This window comes from Nansenia antarctica, assembly GCF_963989245.1.
Source record: "Nansenia antarctica genome assembly, chromosome: 11".
Lineage (NCBI taxonomy): Eukaryota > Metazoa > Chordata > Actinopteri > Argentiniformes > Microstomatidae > Nansenia > Nansenia antarctica.
The window spans coordinates 15,379,311-15,399,116 of record NC_137681.1 but is presented as its reverse complement, the minus strand read 5'-3'; the positions used below and the strand labels follow the sequence as shown (position 1 = coordinate 15,399,116).

Here is a 19,806-nt window from a genome sequence, read left to right as displayed (position 1 = left end):
TGTGTGTGTGTGTGTGTGTGTGTGTGTGTGTGTGTGTGTGTGTGTGTGAATGTGTGTGAGGGGAGGAGGATACATTTAGCCAAGGGGCGTTTACATCACAGATTAAAAGAAGATGGGACGACATGCGGAAAAACAATAGGGAAGAAGGAAGGCAGGAAGGGGAGGGAGGGGGAGAAGGAGGAGTGGAGAGTTAGAGAAACTGGCCCCTGCAAATTTGAGGATGTTCAGGAAAATAGAGAGGAAGCACCAGTCATGGATGCGGGCTGTCAGACATCTGTAAAGCCAGCAGATAAAAGAGCAGAGAGAGAGAGAGAGAGAGAGAGAGAGAGAGAGAGAGAGAGAGGGTGGGGGGGTTGAAAGTGAGAGCAGCATATGGAGGTAAAGGAGCCAGGGAGAGGGGAGCATGCTGCAGGCATCCAACTATGAACCAAGTAGAAAGAGTGAAGCCACCGTGGCAGAATGAGGGGAGAGGGAGAGGGGAGAGAGGGAGTTGGGGAGAGAGAGCGAAGAGAGGAGAGAAGAGGAAAGGGGAGAGGGAGAGAGGAGAGGAGAGAGGGGAAAGGGAGTTGGGGAAAGGGGCGAGGGGAGAAGGGAGAGGTTAGGGGAGAGGGTAGGGAGAGAGAGGGGAGAGGGCTGGTGAGAGAGGGAGAAGAGAGCAGGGTGAGGGGGAAAAGAGAGGTAGGAACAAAGAGAGGGAGGGCGGGAGGGAGGCTATGGGCTTGGGAAAGTACATAATGTACCCCCAGTTTTATGTCTCTCTTATTATTGATGAGAGGTTTTAAATATCAGTCAGGCTGTCTCAGCCTAGATCAGAGTCGCCCTCAAAAGTCTAAATCTTTTTTACCACCGCTGTCTAATTGCTTATTTGATGACCTATTGAACTCTGTTTCCAAAAAAAGGGAGTTGGAGTGGTGTGGAGTTTGTTGATACTGGAGCAGAAACTCCAGAGCCCCTAATGAAGAAAATAGCCTGTCTCAGGATGGGCAGGGACTGTTGTTAGGATTAGGGGTAATTGTGCCACTGACGTCATGGTGGAAATGCTGGGCTCTCACAGAGTGAACTCAGAGCCCTGTAGAATGAGTGGAGAGAGTTGGAATGTGACCTGGACAGGCATCGTAAAGACAACTAATGCATGACAGGCCGCTCTTGGTGTGCCACGTGTGTGTGTGTGTGTGTGTGTGTGTGTGTGTGTGTGTGCATGTCTGTCCGTGTAGGATCTCTCACACTCATGAACATATCTTCACATCGGAGGTACTCACATCGGAGGCACCCTTATGCAGCACACGAACATCAGTTGAAATCATTTTTTAAAATATCGTGTATAAAAAGCCAACTCACTTCCCGACTTCATCTATGATAGGAGCGGGGCACAGCAAGAAGGTGTCCTCTACTGTCACAGGCTTCTCATCTAAGGATAAGGGGACAGTCACTCATCACTGCACTTTGCTTAAAGACTCAATCACTTTACTTAACGACTCCTTAGTCCTGATCCTGGAGAGCCCAACTGCTGTCACACCTGATTGAACTCATCAACTTATCTTCAAAACAACTAAACAAGTGTGTCACTGCTGAGATGGAGCAAAAGCCTGCACCACTGTGGCTCTCCAGGACCAGGGGTGAAGATTGTTTAACATCAATATACTTCATGCATAGGCCAGGAAAATGGCAGGTGAAAATACACATCTTGTATGAAATATAAAGGTATTAAAACACCTGGTAGGTCAACAGTATATTAATCACACAGAATATTGTAATCAAACACAAAACAGAATGCGGTACTCACTAATGGTGACGGTGTCGTTGACTTTGAAGCTGCACAACACCTGGTCGATGTTCCTGGCGTGTAAGAATCCATTACCCCGCACAACCACTTGGAACCTCTCTGAAATCACATCCATCAGCATCTTTAGTTTTGGAGATATAATAATAATAATAATAATAATAATAATAATAATAATAATAATAATAATAATAATAATAATAATACTACTAATAATTTTTATTTTATTTTTTGGTCCTCTGTGGAGTTGGTAGAGCATGGTGCTAGCAACGCTAAGGTTGTTGGTTGGATTCCCAGTGGGACCATATATTTTTTTTTAAATGTATGCACTCACTGTACTGTCAGGCGCTTTGGATAAATGCATCAGCTAAATGGAACATATGCCTGTAAGCCCCTGACAGGTAAATTAAACTGAGGACTGTACTGTATTGTACAGGGGAGGCTAGACTCACTGTAAGGCATAGAATGGAATGAGGAAAGTTATCAGGAATGGTACGTGTGTCATTAAGAGTCTAAAATAAAACCATACAAAACAACAATGTTTGGAACAGGATCTGCAAGCCTGTGTACAAATGGAAAAAACGAAATAATCCATCCAAGTTTAGGCGTCACAGCCTCTTGTGGGAGCTGTGGCTTTAGTTTCAACATGGAGAAAAGTCATTCATCAAGTGGACTCTTCCAGTTGGCCGGCCGCAGGAAAAGTAATGAGGGCTCGCTATAGTCTTATGGTCATTCAATTACATGAGTTTCAGTGGGGGTTGCTGTCCAGAGCCTGCTCTATGTCTATCCATATCTCTGTTCCTGTCTGTTAGGTTCATTAGAGGGTCCAGCTGAGACCCTGCGAGAGGGAAGGGGGCAGCAGGCCTGGCCTTTAATGGAATTAACTCAGCACTTAGGAAATGACAGGGACAGGGGACTGGCATTGATCTGCTTGGTTCTTAGAGGAGAGACCCCCACCTCCTGCACACACGCTGGAGGGCTCCGCAGCCAGGATCTCAATACAGGACTTCTTGATGATCTGGGGAAGAGAATGAAGAGAATGAGAGAATGAGAGAATGAGAGAATGAGAGAATGAGAGAACGAGAGAATGAGAGAATGAGAGAATGAGAGAATGAGAGAACGAGAGAAGAAACAAGAGCTTGAACTCATTAGGCTACGTTCACATTCAATGTTTTACTATTAAGAGTTGACTGACGACACCAGTTTAGCCACATGTCAGCCAGTGCCTTATGAACACACCATAGGCTTATTCTACAACCAACTGCTGACAAGTCCATATGCCTTCATATCTTTTTTAGAAGGTATGTTCTGGGCTGAGCTTCTTTTCCTGTGGAGAAGTTTATTTACCGCGTCGATCACTCCACGGAGGGCCTGGAAGCCTCCCATCACGGGAAACACGTGCTCGATGGTGTCTGCTATGGTGGACAGCTACAGGGGGGAAGAGGAGGGGCTGGGTTATTTATTTACCCAGGCTGTGAGCTTCCTTCTGCCTTCTCAGGAACCAGAGACCACTCTGGAGGACGTGAATATAAGGCTGTGGCCTTATTGCCTGAGTATGAATGAATGAATGAATGGTCTTTATTGTCATTGCTATAGTACAGGTACCAAACAACGAAATTTAGGAGGGGGGGCTCCCCTGGTGCTAGGAAAGAAAGAAAAACAAAACAAAACAAGAAGGGAAAGGAGCTGGTTTACATAAATAAAGGCTATGTACACTATCCACTATACTATACTGTACAGATAAGACGACTAGGGTTGTCATATTGCACATAGTGTTGTTGCACATTCATTTGAAGTGTCGCAGTTTGCAGGCTTGAAATGTACACATTTGTGCCTCAGCACTACACCTGAGTAGTGTCCTAACAAGAGTAGTGCACTTTATTGGGCTATATCGGTGAAAGCTGGATTCTGGAGAAGCTAGAAATCGGAGCATGGAACGGGATGAGGATCATTCCTCATTCCGTTCCATGCGTTACAATGAGCCCGTCATCCGATTTTTTTTACCTCCACCAGCCTCCCCTGATTGGGTTGCACTTTATTGGGATATTTCGGTGGAAGCTGGTGGAGAGGCTAGACATCGGAGCGTGGAACGGAATGAGGATTCTGTTCCATGCATTACATTGAGCACGTCATGCACACATTTTTTTTTTTACCTCCACCAGCCTCCTGTGATTGAGGTGCAAATCCACTCTAATACTGTTATGACTGTAAAGCATCCTTCTTTATATGGTCATTGATTGTGACTCAAATTGACCAATTTCTCAATTTTATCATTACTGATAAATCTGGCAAACAGTGTGAGCAACCCCATCAAACCTGAAAAGCATTGTCTCCGATGGGGGTGATCCCCCCCATATATTATGGCATTTGTTGTGTCATTTTCTTTTCTGTTTATTTCTGATATGTGACATGGCCCCCCCCCCCCCCTGTTTTTTTTCTTTTTTTTTTCTTTGCTTTTTCTTTGTGTTTTTGTTTTTTGTTTGTTAGTTTGTTTAAAAAGAAAAGAAAAAGAGAAAGAACATTCTCTGTTATTGTTTATGGACAATGTACTGCATAACAAAGTGCAAAACTAGTTTTCTACTATTAATGGGACAATAACCTCCCCCACGGATACTAGTTGTTGTTGTTATGTCCTGTTGTGTACATGTCTCTGTGAAACTCAATAAAAATATTAACCCCCCCAAAAAAGCAACAACCTGAAAAGCACACTCTGTTTCACAATGTGTGGTGTTGATTATAGCAAAATGATGGTTATCATGGGTCACAAAAAGGGGTATGGGTTACTTCAAATGAATTACATAGATAGATATAATGACAGATATAATGACAGATATAATGACAATATTGAGGGAGTAGTTCTGGTTGTAATTATGTCCCATTGTAGCTGTGTTAATAGATAATTTTGGAGCCCAGAACATGTATATGTTTGATGGCCATTTAACCCCTTACCTGTGTCTCGTTGAAGTCTTTTACTCCAACGCAGTATACGATGGCTCCCAGGGATCGAGCTCTCTTGGCCTGTGTTGATGACACACGCAAAGAATCAGTACCATTTTACAAGTACCAAGTATTTGTTTTACATGGCTTTTATATAAGAACTAGGAAGAATGGTTAATAGGTGAATATATCACAACAACACCCACACACCCACACCCATACACACACACACACACACACACCTTCCCTCCTGTATGCCTTACCTCTTGTTCCGCAGTGATTAGTTGATGTTCATTCAGCTCCCCGTCAGTCAATGCGATGATGACACTGGCTGTCCCTGTAAACACAAATCAATGAGGTGACTCAACATTGTAAAATGTACCGTAGCCTCGAGTGAAAGTGAACTAACTCTCATAAGACACTTACCAAAGTTTTCATGGTGTATTTGTTCGTTTGCCTGAAAAAAGAAAAGCGCATGTTAAAGTCACAGTCTAATAAAAGAAGTGAACCATGCAGTAAAGTAGGAACTAGAAGGTGTACCTTTTCCAAGCCCAGGTGCATAAATGTGTCTCCTCCAGGTATCTCCCTTCTCAGCACGTTCAGTCCCTTCCTTATCTCTGCCCTGTAGAGCAACACAGACACCCTCAATGTCCTTGTCGGCCTGTTACTATGTATTACCTTGTAAGATGAGTAGGACCAATATTTGTCCAAAATATTTGATATTATATAGACACCAATGGATGCATTTACCTCCATCAGCCTCCCCTGATACACATATCAATGGTGTTAGCTTACCTGTTTTCTGTCAGTTTCATGATGGTGTTCCCTCTGGACGAGAACACGATGAAGGACATTCTCAACATGGGGCTGTAACACAACAAACAATCACTCAATGATTACACGTGTTTTGTTATCTGCTCGCTGTTTCACAAAGGAATCTCCATTCTCTTTGACGAGTCTGTAGCAGCTAATGCACAGTATGCAATTTTTGCAAACAAACAAACAACAGCTCGGAGATCACAGCATCTAATAGAAATGAAAGAATTGAATGATTTAGGATGACAGGTCGAGGATTTTGGCATTCGAATTTTCCTGAATGTCAGTACACTGGCCATGCATATCAAAATTAATCACTAAATGCTCTCATGTGGGGAGCGCTGTCATATTTGTTTGTTTATGGTCCATGTTTTCTGGGATTCAACATCAACATTTTTGGACTAATACTGTTAGTTCTTTGGGGTGACAATGTTTTTTGCTATTCCATTTGAACTCAGTGCCATGACTCCAGATGTGTCCAGAGACTAATCTTGCACTTGCAGGGACTGTGGAAAAAACCCCACCACCACCAAATCTGATGGGTGGAGGGAGGAATCAGAAGATGGGCTCATTGTAATGCATGGAATGGAATTAGGAATGGTATCAAACACACAGCCCATCCTCCGACTCCTACCTCCGTCAGCCTCCACTGATGAGCCTATAGATAGGCCTGAGGAGTAGCTGACATTGCTGTGCATTCTGCTCATGTACATATTTGGTCTCCCAGCTTGAACCTCTCGACCTTGCGCTCATGACACACGGTACCATTGCAGCCGCTGCTAAGTGAATGAACACATGTCCACATGTCTTTTCTCCATTGAGGAAAGAGAATGTTTTCGCTGAACGTGAAGTGCCAAGTATGGCTTTCTCTTTAAGCTATCTGAGCACTCTGTGGACAAGTGGCTATGAACATTCTGTACTTATTCTACCTATTTACATAAGACATTTTGGTGATGTTCCATTACCTGATAAACTTTTCAGCGAGATGCTCCACAAAATTGTAGATTTCTATCCAGTGGTTTTTGACACTGCCGGATCTAAGAAAGAGAAGAGAAGAATATTAAACATCCTATTTACATGACTGCTATTATTAAAAACCTCACGTGACACATTATCCTACTCAGGCTGTACTGTACAACCACATACAGCGGCTGTGTGGAATGACGCAAAGGAAAGAAAAGGACAGTTTCAATCGCGATCTAAAGATAATGATCAATACATCAAGTAAGGAAGAGCGTTTTCCACACAGGCCATTTAAACATTTGGTACTGTGGTCCTAATTGGTGGTATTCCAATTAAAACACAACCATTTTCTAACTCCATTCGTTAGAGGCATAAGTGGAGTGGGCAACATCTAAAGGACCCATACCGTCTAATTGAACACCCCTACCCAGCTCCCCCAGGGCTGTAGAGAAACAGCTCAGTCTCCCTAAGGGGCTATAATCAAAGTCCCTCTGAAAGCTTCCCCTATACAGAGGCTTCATTTCCGCTCTGCTCCATGTGTGAACAGAGCTGGACTTGGGTGACTCGTTAGCCAAAGATGACACATGGGAAATGAGCTAATTTACTGTGGTAAAACCACAGCCTTGTCAGGAGGATGAAGCACCCCAGAATAGGACTCCAGTGCTCTGACGAAGCCGCCTCCCTCTGGCTGATGTAATAGTCTTAGTCTGGTGGCCAGACATAACACTAACTTGTTTTCTCAGTTTAGTTACTGTTGATATACAACTAGTGTATGTCTGCCTATGCTATGTTGTGTGTATGTGTGTCGTGCTGGCGTGATACACAGAGTTGACAGCGGCCTATTTTTCGTTAGTTATCATAAACTGTTTATTGTTATTGTATCTAGAGAATAATACTTGATAAGCTATCTTTCTTTGTTGTTGTCATTCTTTACTTAATACAAACTCAGAGCACATCAAGGCATTGTGTTCATCATAGGCAAAACACCCTATAAGGACACGAGTCTTAGAACTAAACAAAACATCCCAATTAAACCTTGTTGATGTGCAACAAAATGTGCTGAATAAACAGAGTTCTGACACAACTTGAACAAACAAGAGTTCTGACACAACTTAAACACACACAGTTGGACTGCCCTGACCAAGAGAGAAAGAGAGAAAAGAAGAGAGAGAAGAGAGAAAGAGAGAGAGAAAGAGAGAGAGAGAAAATATCTATAAGGATGCACTTTTGTTTCATTAAAGTGGGGGAAAATCCAGCGCCCAGATAAAACGTCCTCTCTTTTAAGTACTGTCCAGTCATATAAGGATAGCATTCCAGTGTTTTCATAAGACAGGGGTTAAGCTGAGGACTCCCGCCTTGGTTTTCAACTGCTGAATATCTTTTTTGCATCACAATGGATCTTGTTTGTGTTGGACGAGACTGTTTTCTGAGGTACCAGCCATCGTGGGACTGAGGTCTAGCTTGCAGTTTCCTCACCTGAACAAACAGAATTAGGAAAGGAAGTGGGCTATTTTCTTGTGAGATCCTTGATGAAAATGTCTTGCTGTGTTCTCTCTTTGATCTAATTTTAATAGACTGAGGGAAAGCCATACAGTTCAAAGGTTGTGGTTTTGTCGAGGTATAAGGGTTTTGGGAAGTTAGCACAAGCTTCAACAGCTTGTTGATAAAAATTATTAAGTTTGAAATTATGTCAAAAACGGACTAAGTACAGTATATGTTTCCGAGGATGATAGACTTGATAAATCCATGGACTGTACGTATGAAATAAATGGCACATGTTGAGACATACGAAACTAATTTTGAGTTGAGCCAAGAGTGAGCGAACGAGAGAGAGAGCGAGAGAGAGAGAGAGAGAGCGAGAGAGAGAGAGAGAGAGAGAGAGAGAGAGAGAGAGAGAGAGAGAGAGAGAGAGAGAGAGAGAGAGAGACCTGTCTGGGTGACATTCAGATGACTGGGATAATGAAACAAACATGTCCACTCTTCAACATCTCATCTGCTTGGTGAAGCAGGGAGAGATTGTTCAATCTCTTGCATGTCAGCTCGCACTCGATGACAAAAAGATAAGTTGAGTGAGTGCTCCAAGTGCTCCAACCATCCCAGTGTAAACAGTTCAGACCATGACTGACAGGCCATTGTCTTGTGCAGTGGGCACATAAGCACATCATATCTCTCTTTCACGAGTGCTCACTTAGGGGCTGCGTGGTACTGTTACCAAATACCTCAGGGGTACTTGGGGAAGCAACATGGATCATTAACATCTAGAAATGCTTAGCAGACCATGTCAGGAGGGGGACACTGCAAGATGTCAGAGAGAATATTCATTACTTTCGATAAATGAAAGGTCCAGGCCACGTAAAGACAAGAGATGAACTTAAAAACATGTTTAATCAAGCTGCTGACTGGGTAAAAACGCACTGCTAGAGCCAGCAGAAAGAGAGTCACAGAGAAAGAGAGAGAGAGAGAGAGAGAGAGACAGAGAGAGAGGGTTGGAGGGGGGTGAGAGGGAGAGAGAGAGAGAGAGAGAGAGTGAAGCCAGTCGGTGGGTTTTCTGAGGCAAGGCCTATGACATGTGGGAAAAAGCTCCGTCAGGCGCTCAGTAAAAAGCGATCAACTTTGCTCTCACGCTTCTAAGTGTTGAGAGGAAAAATCCAACACCATGCAAAACAGTGCCCCATTCCAGCTGGGACTGGGGAGAACCACCCCAGTCTGTAACCAATGATCTTACTCCAATTTAACTGACTATGCACAGGGATTTGTACTAAGAAAACCACTAACCTACTTTTAGCTTGAGCTGTGTCTGTGTATCTGTGTAGGCCTCCATCGGCAAGATCTCTCTCTTCCTCTCTCTCTCTCTGTCCCTTTCTCTCTTCTACTCCTGCATTTCCCTGTCTCGCTTTACCCCTCTCCCTCTCTTTCACCCGTCTTCTCTGGGTGCTATATTTTTCTGAATAGCTGACTGCCTTTCAACCCCTTTGAAAATATCTGTCGTAGTCAGGTCCCTCAACACACTGGGGATTCTAGACGGTATGATAACATTTAACAAGGCATTTATTCCTGCAAAACACATGTGCCAAAGGCTACTTCTGAAGCTCTATAGAGGCCGAAGCAGGACCATGGTCCTGAAGAGAGGGAAAATAGCACATTCCAGAGAGAGAAGGTTTAGACATGTTTAAATTATTTATAGGCTGCAGCTGTAGTTCAGTCAACTGTGTTGGCTGTCTCCAAGATGACGACTTAACGCCCGACGTGAACGTTGGCTTGAGACTAGAACAACATCTCACCACGATTAAACATTCTTGAGAGAAACACTTGAAAAGGGAAGAAACAAATGGTGACCGAACGCCGCTCCCGTGAGGAAAACACAAGTGTTATTGATGAAGGCCCCATCACTTGATCAGAGAACAATGATATTGCAACAAAGCCAAGAAAGAAAAGTTGTGTGTGCAACACAATCAGAGCTGATAACATAATTATAATTAGAAAGTATAGTGTCCTACAAATGGTAATGGCCAAGCGTGAGATATGGAACTGAAATACATTTTCAGACCAATATAGTCTACTACAATATAAGTCAAAAGTGTTTTCCTTCATTAATACTGTATCTCCACCATTTGATGGGCATTGGATACAGTGGCAGGGAGCATATTTGAGGACTCTTTATTGTGTGGAACATTTGGCTTCATTAAAGCACAAGTATGTTTCTGTGGTGATAGGAACATGCCTTAAACAAGCCCTTTGTGTTGTGTGCCTTATTAAACAGCAGGTTTAAATCAGGTCTCAATCAGCTGGCACGCCTGTCTTACAGTCTACATTATATAACAACCAGTGGAGGCTGGTGGATGTAGAAGTCTGAGGACGGGCTCATTGTAATGCATGGAATGGAATGAGGAATGGTATCAATCAAGTGATACCTTTCCTCATTCCGTTGTATGCGTTACAATGAGCCTGTCCTCCGATTTCTACCTCCACCAGCCTCACCTGATAACAACATAACTAAGCATGACATTAGTTTGGTTCTCTAGCAGGGGCGGCGCTAGGGGGTGGCTACTTGGGCTCAAGCCCCGGATGTTTTCTGAAAAGCCCCGAATGTTTTACTTTTCAAAAAAAAAAAAAAAAAAAAAAAAAACTCTCGTGAGTAACGTGCAGTACCGGAGTCCAACAGAGAGGCAGCAGCTGCGCGACATTAGCCTGCGTACTGCGTAGCCTGCCCTGCCCTGAAGAAGAAGTGATCTCAATCAGTTTTCAATTGTAAGGATGGATATCCGAAAGTTTTTTTCAACAAAACAAGCGCCAAGAACTGTTGCAGCAGCAGTATCAGCAGCTGACTACAATGACATCACCAGCAGTGATGACATAGATGATGTTTCAGGTTTGTGAATCTTATTAGAAAGGTGACTGACTCACTGACACTACTTTTCCGGTTTGCTAATGCTAGCTGGCTATCATAACATAACGTTATGTTATAATGAAAATGAAACATAGCAAGGTACTGTTACGGTACATGGTAAGAAATCAAACAAAGGATAATACTTATACAAATAAAGTGAATAACAGGCTGATAGTCTTTGATATCTGCACTCTGGTTGACTGAGTAACAAGTGAAAAAGAATGATGTAACGTTAATGTTACAGCTAGTAAACATGGAGTAACCACATTAAGTATGCCCTTATGGTAGTATGTATGTATACAGAACATGACTCAAATCTATCCTAAGATGTAACGCTAACTAACTAAGTTTGTTTAATGTCCCAGGGGGGATTTTATTTCACAGTACTATACACAGGCCAACAATACATGTAATATATCGTCATATAACACAGGACAAGACTCTAAATACAATATAAGTGGTGAGCACAGAGTCTGCCCTGATATACATACTGTAACATAACTAGCCTCAGCCCATCAATTCTGTAATTCTATACAAATATAAATGATGGTGACTGACGTGTGTGTGTGTGTGTGTGTGTGTGTGTGTTTACTGTCTATTTTGTAATACAGCCTTTTGTCCGCTTTAAGGTGGTGGTAAGTTGAAGGTTGAAGGCAAATTTTTCCGGCGCGCTCCGCGCGCACATTATATTCTCCCTCTGGGCTAAGCCCCGGATCTCCTACAATCCTAAATCCGCCTCTGTTCTCTAGTATGGTGTTCCACCATATATTTAGACTGTTATGGCAGTGATTCATGTACACTCACTTGGTAATTGTTCATATTCCAGTCACTATGCTGAACAGGCAAATATATATCCATAATGTTAGCAGTACTCATATTCAATGAATCTACGGTGAGGCCTAGTTGTAGCATTAAGGAGTGACCTCCCCCCCCCCACCATGAATATGAGTCCTGCGTCTCATAAAACAGCACAGGCCTGAGGGATGAGGGGATGCTTCTAATGAACGTCCGGTTGTTTGAAGTTTGGAGTCTCACTAAACAGCATCAAGCCCCCCATCACTATCCAAATCCACAGTAGAACACCCACAGTGTCCTAACACCTAAATCTGCTGCGCCTTTCATGCCGGTGAATCATACCATCACCGTTCCAACATTAGTGTTGCAGATGCAAGATTATCCAAATGACCAGCTGGGTCCAATCCAGGGAAGGCTGGTGGAGGTAGAAATCGGAAAGGCGGGCTCATTGCACGCATTTAAATGAGCCCGTCCTCTCAGATTTCTACCTCTACTAGCCTCCACTGGCCTAATTCATGTGCTTTACAGGCCACAGCAGAACAGAACACTGTGTGTCTACCACTTTCTCCTGAGACTACTGCTGATGTCCATATTGAGATGTTGGAACTTAAAAACCACAGAAAAATTTCCTATGTGGGTGGAAAGGAAATGCATTAAAATAATGCACTCTAATAATACCCTTTTTTTAATAGGATACTTCTCCATGCAGTGGCTGACCCACAGTCTATAGGCTAACGTGAGAAAGGAAGTGGATCTTGTAAAGACACCTGGCATGGTGACAGACATACTTCCTCCATTAGTTCAGGGGAAAGAGAAAAAAAATATATCCACAAGTACCAACCAAATGATCACTCATAATGCTTATTCAGCAACTCTAACAGGGGAGTCAGCGTCCGCGCGCGTCACCACAAACGCGCGCACACACAATAACACACGCACACACACACACACACACACACACACACACACACACACACACACACACACACCACACACACACGCACACGCACGCGCACGCACACACACGCACGCACGCGCGCACACACACACACACACACACACACACACACACACACACACACACACACACACACACACACACACAGGTGAGAGAGAAAGAGAAGGAGGGAGAGAGAGGTCAAACTATCTCAGGTCTGCGAATAAGCCGGTTATCGGAATAACGACTTGTACGCTTCTCTATAAATGCATGAGAATCTTCACATTAAGTTAAAACACTCAAACATATTCTTACTGTTTTTCTTGCATGGACAATGATAGGTATTCTATGTCTTCTGACATTCCTTCTCGACTTTGCCTAATGGTTGTCTGGCAAAAATAATAATAATAATAATAATAATAATAATAATAATAATAATAATAATGTGTTTAAAATGTTGCCAAAACACTTACTTGTCAAGCACGAAATACAGGTCGAAAGCACCTTGACATGTACTCTCCTTCTCCTCCTCCTCCTCCTCTGGTGGCTCCGGTTCAGCTTTAGCCAAAGTGAACATCAAAAATCCAAGAAAAACTAAGGCAAGTGACATGTTCATCAAAAACCTCGCCATCTTTTTCCTCTGGAAAGTGTAATTCCTCCCAAATGTCAATGGTAAAAACCCAGTGCCGTTTCACATTCCCAAAAGTCTTGAAATGACTGCTCTAGGCAGAGATGCCCATGGACAGACAAAACAAAAGACGCGAGTCTGTTGTCAGAGATTCAGTCTATTGTTGCGCTCAACTCCCCAACATCACCGCTCAACTCCCCAACATCACCGCCGGCCTCCTGGCGAATAACGGATGCGCGATGAAGGCGAAAATACCATAGCAAAGCTTTTGCTAGGCTCCTTCTTGGAAAAAAAGGAGAAAGGTTATTTATTAAAGAGATAATAGCCTACGATCAAATATAATCCATTCATATTCGTATGAGAATAAAAAGCTTTAAGTGAAGTAATTAAGAAACAAATCCAAACCTTGTTAGTGGGGTAGAATCTAAAAAGCGGATCTGTTATGAAAATCAAGTTTTCTGTCAAATTGTTAAATGCAGAGTTTTGGTTGAAAAAGTAAAATGGAGACGGGCATTGCAAAAGCAATGTTCACGTTCAAAAGAGCTGGGAGCTCGGAGGACAAACTTGGCTGAAATGAACCAGGTTTCATATTTCTGTCTGTAGAGAAAAAAAAATGGGTCAAGATTCCATTTTGCACCTCCCTCAAGTGGGCCAGCTAACTTTGAGCAAACAATAAGCTGAAACCGAAAAGATGGATGGATGCTTTGGTTCGACAAATGTATGGATGGTTTAAATGCTATATTGCCCATGAAAGCTATGGTAAACATAGACCGTTGTTGTTGTTGTTGTTGTTGTTGTTGTTGTTGTTCTACAACATCAAAACATCTAAATAGACAGTATGATAGCCTATCTCTTGTAGGCTTATAAACTTGCTGGTCTAAATATCTCATCTGTCATTTTAATACTGTTTTTCTTCTACCTGTAGGCCGACTTATCAAACTGCTGCACAGGTGATGCTGCGGCAACCCGAGCTTTGCTTGTCTGCCACAGAACTGAATACTGAGGGAAACTGCACTATTAGTTGTTGGCCGACTACAGTCATATTATATATTGATAAACCAAATAGCTCCTTCGAATTTCAGTAGACAAGCACTTCGACTTGCTGGCCCGCTTGTTGGAGTCCCCAACACAGGTAGGCCTGTGTAAATGTGTCAAAAAAAGAAGATCCCATGGCCATTTGGATGAAAATATCTGACTCAATATAAACATCTATCTCAATAGTTCCTTAGACTAAAATAAGTTATTTTGCCACTAGGCTACATAGAGTAGGTCTACCTCCTATAATCTTGTCGTCACCTCGCTAGGCTGTTTACGTTTCGCGCCAGGGCACGATCCGTTAATTGAGGAGAATGCCCGTTAATTAACCCTGTGAAATGAGGTGCGTATGTAATTGTAATGCAATTACACATGTAATGCTATGCAATTACTGGAACTCTAATGCCCGCCACAATATGCTGATTGGCAGGAAGAGGCCATGGTATTACTGCATATCCTACTCTGGCTGGCCTACCACATGAGTCAGCTTAAATGTTCATTCTCTGTACGTTTCTGGAGATAAACAACCTGATAACAACCTCACATAAAAGTGACTATGATGATTGCTAAATAAAATAATCTCAGTCAGACTAAACAGGATTGCTCTTAATTTATGATTGATCTTTTTGAGGGGTAGGCCTAATGTATAAGGTAGTAGTTCCATTGCTAGAGTGTTTGGTTAATTAATACTTAATGGGTTGTAGTGAGTTGTGAGTTTATGACACACATAGCCTACTGCTAAGTGTTAGATATAAGTAGTCAATGATAAATCCCAGACATATACTTTGGCTCAGCACCCTTTTACAGCATAGGCACTGGAGTGAGTGAGTGAGTGATTGTGAGTGTATGTGTGTGTGTGTGTGTGTGTGTGTGTGTGTGTGTGTGTGTGTGTGTGTGTGTGTGTGCGTGCGTGTGCGTTTGTGTATCTAATCATATTAGATCTATAGCCTGACCCCCAAACATCAAAACGGATGTTTGCTCTCTTGGTTGACAGTGTATACAGTGTTGTTTCCTGCTAACTGGACACTGTCTAAGTGGAGATCTTGTCTGTGCTAAAAACCTGGTCAACTGCGTATATGCTGTGATCACTATGCCAATTTATTCAACATTTTATGTTCACTCTGGTTAAAAATCAGCGGTGCTGCCATCTCCTGGTCAGAATGTATTATCATCCCAATAGTTGAATTTGAGAGGAAAGTAAATATTCTTTGCATTGTATCTTTGAATTGACCGGCTTGATACTTTTCACTAGAGAGGTTTTCAATTGCAGATAGGTGAACTGTTTTTGGTAAGGCTGTTTCCTTCTTGCTTTTAGCTGAAATAGTTATTAATCCCACTAGGTTGTTGGCATGGATTATTACAAGAGGCTTAGGCTATGAAGTTGCATAATAGTGGCTGGAATTTATTCCACTTAAGGCTCTTTTAGGCCATGGGATGTTTTAATTGCCATCTTGAAAAGGTCTGGTGGGATTTTCAGTGATTGTGTTTCAGAGCCAAGAATGTGTTTGGTCTTAAAACATTTGTGTTGTTGTTGTTGATTTACTCTAACCCTCGGTAATGAAACAGACCACTCACACACATATTTCTCTTGTGTTCCCATTGTCTTTATTGTGTCCCACCATTGGAATTGATACAACCCAAATTGTCTCACATGGCAAGTCACTATGTATGGACACAACATTCCCATACACAGCATGAAACACCCCATATTATTTGAGAGTGCTTCTCCAAAAGACAGGACAATGTAAAGGTCCTAACAATGGTACTCCAAATTATATAACAGTAATAGGAAACTCAAATGTGTCAGCATTTTATTCAGTACTCAAGTTTTTTTGTTTTGTTTGTTTTACTAATTTCAGCTTTCTTTTTGTCATTCAGTTTACAATTCACATATCTCAGACAATAATTTTTTGCAGCACAAAATAAAAGCATTTGTTTTTGCCAATCATAGCCACAAGGGCTTATGGATCATCAACACAAATACATTCATGATTTATAAACCACTTCACTAACAGCCTCATTTCAGCACACCATTTAAAACCACTCATACATTTCGAGAAATATAACTTCTGAAAATCCTTCTATAATCACAGTAATATTTACCAGGAAAGTGAAAACTAGGCTAAGTAAAAACCAACAATGACCCAGCTCAGAATGTATCACATTCCTTGTAAAAGGAGAAGATTACAAACAGGCTAGAGAAGGCTTAGGTGCAGTGGCTGGCTTTGTATAAACTGTCAATGGAGAGCATTGAACTGTACCCTACATACTTCACTCATTTGAGAACTTAATAAGATCCTAAACCATTTGGTTGCCAACAATATCCCGGTCAGGGAACTCATTTCTGGCCGGTGATGTGCTTGTTGAGGATGCCCTTGGCGGTATCAAGGGCTGCCTCGGCGGCCACCGGGATGTGAGGGGCAATGCCGGCTCCCTCCCATGCGGGGCCATGGGTTGTATCTGAGTGGATGGTGGGGATGCTGAGGAACAGATCGCTCTCAGCAATGCGGAAGGTCTCCCCGGGGTGGGAGGCGCCGCTGGTTGTCTCACCGACGATCATGGCTCGACCGTGCTTCTTCATGATGTAGACAAACTCTTCTGCAGCGCCGGCCGTGGCTCCGCTGATCAGGATGATCAGGGTTTTCTTGAGGCCATACCTCTCACCTTAGGGGCAGGGGAGGGGGTGTGGGCGACAGGGGACGGGGGACAGGATTTTAAAAAAATTAAACTGTGAAAGCTAAGAAAGCTTGAATGTTAAATAATACAAACTGTCATAATACTTGATATTTTCGATGCAAATAGATACACTCAACAATACAGTATGTATCACGGCAGTGAGATTTAAGCAAGTTCATTACCAGTGAGCTCAGCCAGGCTCCACATCTCCTTGGTGGTGCCGGTGGGTCTGTCGTACAGCTTGTCCAGCAGGACCTGCTTGTCAGCGTCAAAGAAGTAGGAGCAGAAGCCTGCGATGGCAGTGGTGGGCCCGCCCACGTTGTTCCTGCAAAAGCAATTTGCACACTCATTCAAGATCAATGCAGATCAGGGGAGGCTAGACATGGGTGGACAGGCTCATTGTAATGCATGGAGTGGAATGAGGAATGGTATCAAAATCACGTTTGATACCATTCCTCATTCGATTACATGCATTACAATGAGCCCGTCCCCAATTTCTGCCTCCACTGATGCAGATTAAACTTCTTTTAATAGTTCCTCCTCCTACAGTTGTAGTCTCCTCCACCAACAGCAAGCCACTCTCTGAATTGTGAATATATACCGAGTTGTGATTTACTCTCAAGAAATAAATCCTACCTGAGGTCAAGAATGAGAGCATCTGTGTTTATAACTTTGTTCCACACATGCTCCACAATGATCTGGGCAATGGGTCGAACCTCCTCAAAGTCGCCGAACATGTCAAAGCGCAGGTAGCCAATGTTGTTCTCAAACACATCCGTTTGGAAGGAGACCTTGATCAACTCAATGAACATTTCTGGAGTGTAATTCTGAAATCAACATAGAGTCCTACTATCAGTCCCGATTCCACGTGTCTAATTCCAAAAAAAATCCATACTAAGGACTATGTAACAACATGTTAATTATGAAATGTATTATTATTAATTTTTTATTTTTTATTATACATTAATTCTTTACCATTGGCGGCAGGGCTGGGGTGTTGGAAGTAGTCTTCAGACTCTTGTCCCCAGACAGTGTTTTGAGGTCAGCAGAGAGTTTAACCTGCAGATCTTCCTTAGACGAGATCATGTTGTATTCGCCGCTCGCTAGGAGTCCTGACAGCTTCTCTGAAACATCAGTGCCGACATTCTCAAAGGCGTAGTTTTCAGCCACCAGAGCTGCGGCGCCCTGGACAATAGCAGGGATCTGCATGCGGAGTGTGATGATTTCAATGGCTGCGGCCAGAGAATCCTCAACATCGACTTCGACATCAGGAGTCACGCCGGTGACCTCCCAGGTCTTGCCAGTGATAGGGTTGATGGACTTAGCCACAGGCACTGAGACGTAGAAGTCTGTGTCCCCAACCTTGATCTTGTCGACTTTCAACGAACCTCCAGCGGTCTTCTCCCCGACGATGGTGGCCCTCTTGAGGTTCTGTAGACAGTAAGCAACGTCCTCAGCGATGCCCTTGGTGTTCTTGCTGGTCAGGATGACGAGAGGCTTGGCGGTGCCGTACCTGTCGCCCAGCAGGGTGGGCATGGACCACAGCTCTGTGGTGGTGTCAGAGGGACGGTCATACACGCTGTCGATGTGAATCAGAGGCTCAGCGTCAGTGAAATAAGAGACAATGTAAGGGATGCCTGACGCCTCCCCGCTGCCTGTGTAGCGCAAGTCAAAGATCAACGCGGATGTGGGGAGGATCTTGTTCCAAACCAGTTCCAGGAGCAGAGGGCCGATCTTGTTTGCCATCTCCTCACCAATGATGTGGTCAATCCTCAGGAAGCCGATGTTGCCCTCCAGAACATCCAACTTGATGGAGCTCTGAAGCATAGCAACAAGATGCTCTGGGGGCATGGGTGGCATGACGGGGGCGACTGCAGGGACGTAGCCGGGCTCATGAGAGACGGCCAGACGTGGGTCATTGATGGTGCTCTGGACCCCATTAGTCAGGACTGTGGCGAGAGTTTCAGCGTCTGGGATGTTGAGAATCTCTGTGTTGCTGCTGGCTGCATCGATCGCCGCCTGCATGCCTGCAAGTTTCTCTGGTGAGCAGTAGTTGTCCATGAGAATTTTAGCCATATCCACAATCAGTTGGGGTTCGAAAGCACCGTGGACGGCAAATACATTGCAGAGGACCACCAGAGATGCCAACAAGAGGAGAGCTCTTGCCATGTTGTCCAAGTTTGTAGATACCGTAGCAATAGACCACAGTGGAAGTTGTTCTCTGGATGAAACTCCTTCTGCAACAAGGTCCTTTGTCAAATGACACTGTTACCACTGTAAGGATTCTGTTAACATACACACATAAGAGGATTTTCCCCACAATAAACCCTTAATCGTATTATCCTGGGTGCTTTTGTAAGACAATAACAAGCTAGCCAAGTAGGTGCCAAATTTGACCTGACAAAATCAGCTGATTTTTGAATTATTCACATTACTGTTTCTTATACATTTTGGTGCATAATTATATGTTTGATGAGGTAGTTTCAGTAATTGATTACAAAAAAGACATTAGATAGATAATGTTGCAGAATTATTTAAAATGTTTTGCTGGACTAGTGAAGACTATACAGCATCCTGGAAGTACTGATATTGAAGTGTCAGATTTACAATAAAACTATCTTTATTATAACAATCACTGTCTCATCAGGCTGCAAACTCTTTGTTTCAGTTAAGTCAGTGTGTGTGGTGTATTTAGTCAGCATTATTCTTAGAACTCAAAACAGTCAATATACTTGGAACCACCACTACCACCATCCCTCCTAGACCCACATTGGCTAGCCTGAAGCCTTTTTTCTGACACTTGAGGATGAATGATGACATTCAGTTTAGTGTTTATTGAACAGTTTATTCAA

The 19,806-nt window shown here is 43.1% G+C and overlaps 2 protein-coding genes across 2 annotated transcripts in view; both read right to left on the bottom strand.

Moving 5' to 3' along the window:
- antxr1c (ANTXR cell adhesion molecule 1c) overlaps window positions 1-13,756 on the bottom strand; it is a 45,173-nt gene extending 31,417 nt beyond the window's left edge. The window contains exons 1-12 of the mRNA XM_080541723.1: window positions 13,649-13,756; window positions 13,089-13,525; window positions 6,499-6,570; window positions 5,513-5,584; window positions 5,258-5,339; window positions 5,144-5,174; window positions 4,981-5,054; window positions 4,730-4,798; window positions 3,128-3,208; window positions 2,738-2,798; window positions 1,784-1,882; window positions 1,339-1,408 (exon numbers count right to left, since the gene is read on the bottom strand). Coding sequence (XP_080397849.1) covers window positions 1,339-1,408; window positions 1,784-1,882; window positions 2,738-2,798; window positions 3,128-3,208; window positions 4,730-4,798; window positions 4,981-5,054; window positions 5,144-5,174; window positions 5,258-5,339; window positions 5,513-5,584; window positions 6,499-6,570; window positions 13,089-13,246 — 869 coding nt within the window. The 5' untranslated portion in view covers window positions 13,247-13,525; window positions 13,649-13,756. The remainder of the gene's footprint in view (window positions 1-1,338; window positions 1,409-1,783; window positions 1,883-2,737; window positions 2,799-3,127; window positions 3,209-4,729; window positions 4,799-4,980; window positions 5,055-5,143; window positions 5,175-5,257; window positions 5,340-5,512; window positions 5,585-6,498; window positions 6,571-13,088; window positions 13,526-13,648) is intronic.
- A 2,860-nt stretch (window positions 13,757-16,616) lies between these two features.
- Window positions 16,617-19,123, bottom strand: LOC308167851 (retinol-binding protein 3-like; the record flags this gene model as incomplete). The annotated part of the gene is made up of 4 exons (XM_080542329.1): window positions 16,617-16,942; window positions 17,137-17,279; window positions 17,591-17,781; window positions 17,930-19,123. The coding sequence occupies 4 exons, from the start codon at window positions 19,121-19,123 to the stop codon at window positions 16,617-16,619; spliced, it is 1,854 nt and encodes a 617-aa protein (XP_080398455.1).
- Window positions 19,124-19,806: the final 683 nt, after the last annotated feature.